At 33.9% G+C, this 4,224-nt stretch overlaps 1 protein-coding gene across 1 annotated transcript; it reads right to left on the bottom strand.

The window, feature by feature from the left end:
• Positions 1–765: 765 nt before the first annotated feature.
• On the bottom strand, positions 766–3,752 carry LOC139848356 (serpin-ZX-like). The gene is made up of 2 exons (XM_071838088.1): positions 3,342–3,752; positions 766–1,806 (listed from the first exon to the last, which is right to left on the bottom strand). Exons 1-2 carry the CDS (start codon positions 3,744–3,746, stop codon positions 1,021–1,023), a joined length of 1,191 nt encoding a protein of 396 aa, XP_071694189.1. The 5' UTR covers positions 3,747–3,752; the 3' UTR covers positions 766–1,020.
• Positions 3,753–4,224: the final 472 nt, after the last annotated feature.

Raw genomic sequence — 4,224 nt, 5'->3', positions numbered from 1 at the left:
TTATTAAGACTAGGACGCAAGGACGCAAGGCGCAAGGACGCAAGGCGCAAGGTCGCAAGGTCTCTTGCGCCTTGCGCGGGCAATTTGTCAAATATATATATATATATATTTTTTTTTTTTTTGGTTCCAGCTCAGAAAGGGGTAAAAAAAAGGGTAAATAGGTGATTGGCTTACATAAAATAATAATCTTAGGAATGTTATATATTCGAACTTTACTAAGTAGCCAGGTGTTGTCCTCACAATGTTATTCCCTCTTAATGGAGTATTATACTAAATCAAGGTTACTCAAAGTTGCTAACGTGTTAACATAATCATCATAGTAAACTAAAGATAACATTGTTTTTTCTTTAATTAATCATCATTCTTAATATTAAATTAATCCGTCATTTTTTCGAAGAAAGATGGATAAATCTTGAAATCGTCCATTAATTAAATTTTTTTAAAAAAATTTGGTCAGTGAACTAATGCGTGCCACGCGAATTGAGTGAACCAAAAGTTAAAAAAAAATTTATATATTAAATTGGATTAATAATTATAAGTAATGTATTAGATGAAAATTAACTGGTTAAGAGCAAGTGTGCCATACGTTTGTCAAAGTTTTTTTACTTTCTGAGAAACATATGTACATATTTATGTATGTATGTTCTTTAGTAGAGCATCTTGTTCCGTTTTATTTATCGTTGGTTGTCGTGAAAACGACCACCTCTGTTTTTCCCGATCCCTTAATTGTCTCAACAGTCAATAACTCAATATAAACATGGTACATGTTATAATATGTTGAATGCAACTTATATAAAATAACTTATTTAGAAACAAATACAACCATCAAGCAAACAGTAACTTGACTTGTGAGAACTTTTTGTGCGTTGCCTCTCATCTCCTATCTACCACGCTCGATGAGAACTTTCACCACTAGTTTGCATGGTTAATGGAGTATAAAGAGGTAGTTCGCCACACAAATCTCACTTAAGTCACTTTTTCCTTGCTCAATACACAATACACAAAAATGCAACAACCCGATCAATTGATAGTTGGGTCAACAACCTGACCCATAAACAGCACGGCTCCACTCGTATCTTCTTTAATCACGAACAAAAATGGATGATCCGCCACAAAATCAACCGTATCATAAGTCTCTTCCAAGGCACACAACATCATGACGGCTCCAGTGACTGCTGCAGCTTCCGTACCTTCTTCATTCACCTCCACAAATGATTTATGCTGAATGCTTGAAACATATAACTTTTCATCCGCATAAGTGTTGCCCATTTCACTCAAACCTTCCGTGCTACTAAAAGGCAACACGAGGCCTAATTCTTTCAACATGTCAGAAGCTTCAAACCCAAATGAGATCTTAAACTTAGGGATTAAAAATTGCCCAATCTCTACTTTTTGGTGTGGAATGTGATGCTCCAAGAAGTCAGATTGTGAAGCGACTTTCTGTATCAAAGATGGGAGGCCGTCTTTTACATCTGGGAGGTAGATGTACATTGTAAAACGCCGTTTATCATTACCATTTTCATATGGAAGTGCCAATACTTTGAAATTATCATATTTACTCACGAACTGTTCTTCCTTGCTTGTCATGAACGGTACTAAAACTTTGCTACCATCAAGAAGGTGGAAGTCAAAGTCTTTAGTGTTTGATGGGTCAAACTTCTCACACCAGGCTCCCTTAAAATAAATTGCATTAGCAAATATTAGCCTCGTAGAGTTGTTAATTGCACCAGGAGGAAGGATGTCTTTAATGAGACCATTAGTTTGTCTTTCCGCCCACAAATTCACTTCGTTAGCTACCTCACCGGCCTTCATCAACAATCAGAAACGTACATGTAACCATTAGCAATCACTGTATGTATAAGGAAAATGTTTTTGAGTTATAAAGTTACTAATCGGGACTAGCCAGTCAGAAAACATGTAGAAATGAATCGTCCAAGTCAGAGACTAGTCAGAGACTAGTTTGACGTTGACCAACTTTGACTTTATATTCATTTGGTTTACTTTTACCGAATCAATCCGCCTTTGAACTAATACATCTGACTTTAACCGACTAAATTGAACTCTTAACAATTTTGACCGAATAAATCGACCATGTCGTAGACTAGTCCAGGACTTGTCTGACTTCTTCAAAATCCCACCTAGTAGGGACTTTTAAGGGACTTCTGTGGATGTTTCGAAGTCATTTATATTTACTGAGATTAACAAGACTTTATTTAGAACGGCAAATACATATCCAATTACAAATAGTGCGTCACGGGACTCAAACTCACAATTTTAAAGTTGATGAGCTACCTCGATAACGCTACGCCAATGACCCTTTGATTGGTAATTAACATGACTATGAGAAACAAACTCACATAATTAATTACTTGATCCGGTGTTTTGAAACTACAATTTTTTGGTGTCTATTTTTTTTAAATGAGTGACCACGTTTTGGTATCTATTTCTATATATTAGTGACAATCATTTTTTGAAGTCACCAATGCTATTTAGTGACAAAATTTAGTGATAATTTTTTAATTTTTTAATGATATCTAAATAAAAATATTAGTGATCAAATAATAAATGATCTCTAAAGAAATGGTTAGTAATGACCATTTTTTTGCGGTGTTTATAAATTATTACTAGTACTAAATATTTATTTTACTACACGTACATTTCTATTATTACAATATTACTTAAGGGTGTGAACCATTTGACTTCAAACCAAATAAACCGAACATCGAATCGAATCTAAACCAAAAAAACCAAACCAAATTTTTTAAACGGTTTTCGGATCGATCGAAACTGAAACCGAATTCTAATTCGGTTTTTGGTTTGGTTTTGAAAATTTTAAATTCGGTTAACCGAAAATCGAATTAAAAACCGAATTCAAATTAATAACATATTAAAACATATTTATAATTATAATATTTATACATTTATATTATATTTGATGTATTACTATATTTTTGTCAAACAATAAACATGTTATATATTCTGTATACTTAAATTAATTCCACACCCGTTATTCCTAATTTATATGTAAGTTTATGCTGGTTATGATTTTAATTTTTAGTGAGTTTCGGTTTTAACCGAAACCAAACCGAAACCAAATTCGGTTTTCGGTTCGGTTTTGGTTATGGTTTTGATATTTCAATTTGGTTTCGGTTTGATTTTAGGTTTTGATTTTATAAGTTTCAAAATCGAAAAAATCGAACCGAATAAACCGAAAAACCAAAAACCGATGAACACCCCTTACTTCTCTGAGTTTGATTATTTTGAGCAGGAATTAAACTGAGTATTGAGAATTTAAACATTCAAAATATTAATGAAACAAACGCGAGTAAAATAGAACTGACCCTGGTTTGAAAATCGACTTGATTACAAGCAGCTTTATAAACAGTTTCCACAACCTTTTTAAAAGAAGGTTTAAGAGAAACAGTTTGCTCAACCCAAACCCCATTTGCAAAAGACAACCGTGGCCCACCAACCGGGCTACCATCTACCATGATCATGGACACAAGCTGTGAAGAGAGAGCATTGAGTTCATTGATATTTTTCGCTTTCAAAAAAGATAGCAACTGGTTATGTGTTTGGCCTTTGGAACCAGCCGCGATCACGTTAAGAACCACATGGATTGAAAGCGGAGAGAAAACAACGTTAGAGTTGCGGGATTTGTTCAGCAGGTGATTTGAAAGTGTGATTGAAACATGAGTTTGGTTTTTGTTTGATGAAGTGTTCTTTTTTGCTAGGAATTTAAACATGTTTAATTAACGAGATGGTGTGATGATTGTGGTGTAACCCTGGTGGGAAGACTATAAATATTGGATGTTTTGGTAAAGTTAATTAAGGAACCTGGCTTTGATAATATATTTTAAGTAGAAGTACGACCAAATAAGTATACTTCTTCCCTAAGACTCCTCCGGACATTGGCGATTCTATGATCAAAACTCAATGGGGTCCTAAAAATTTATTCGATAGCTTTTTTGCATAAAATATTGAATGTGTTGGGTCAAATCGAGTCGGGTCGGGTCGCACCCAAAACGCAAACATAAAATTGAATAATACTCGTAAAATATAAGGTTTGTTCATATGGAGTATCAATTAATAGCATATACAGTAGCAATTTCACATTATCAATGTTAAAGTAGCAATTGCCTATACAATAGCAATTTTACAATAGTATTTTAACCCATGTCCAATAGTTAGGTAGTTATGCGTGATGGGATTAGGGATTCATAT

The sequence above is a fragment of the Rutidosis leptorrhynchoides genome, chromosome 5, assembly GCF_046630445.1.
Source record: "Rutidosis leptorrhynchoides isolate AG116_Rl617_1_P2 chromosome 5, CSIRO_AGI_Rlap_v1, whole genome shotgun sequence".
NCBI lineage: Eukaryota > Viridiplantae > Streptophyta > Magnoliopsida > Asterales > Asteraceae > Rutidosis > Rutidosis leptorrhynchoides.
The sequence above is the reverse complement of the archived record's forward strand: the minus strand, read 5'-3'. Positions and strand labels throughout refer to the sequence as shown.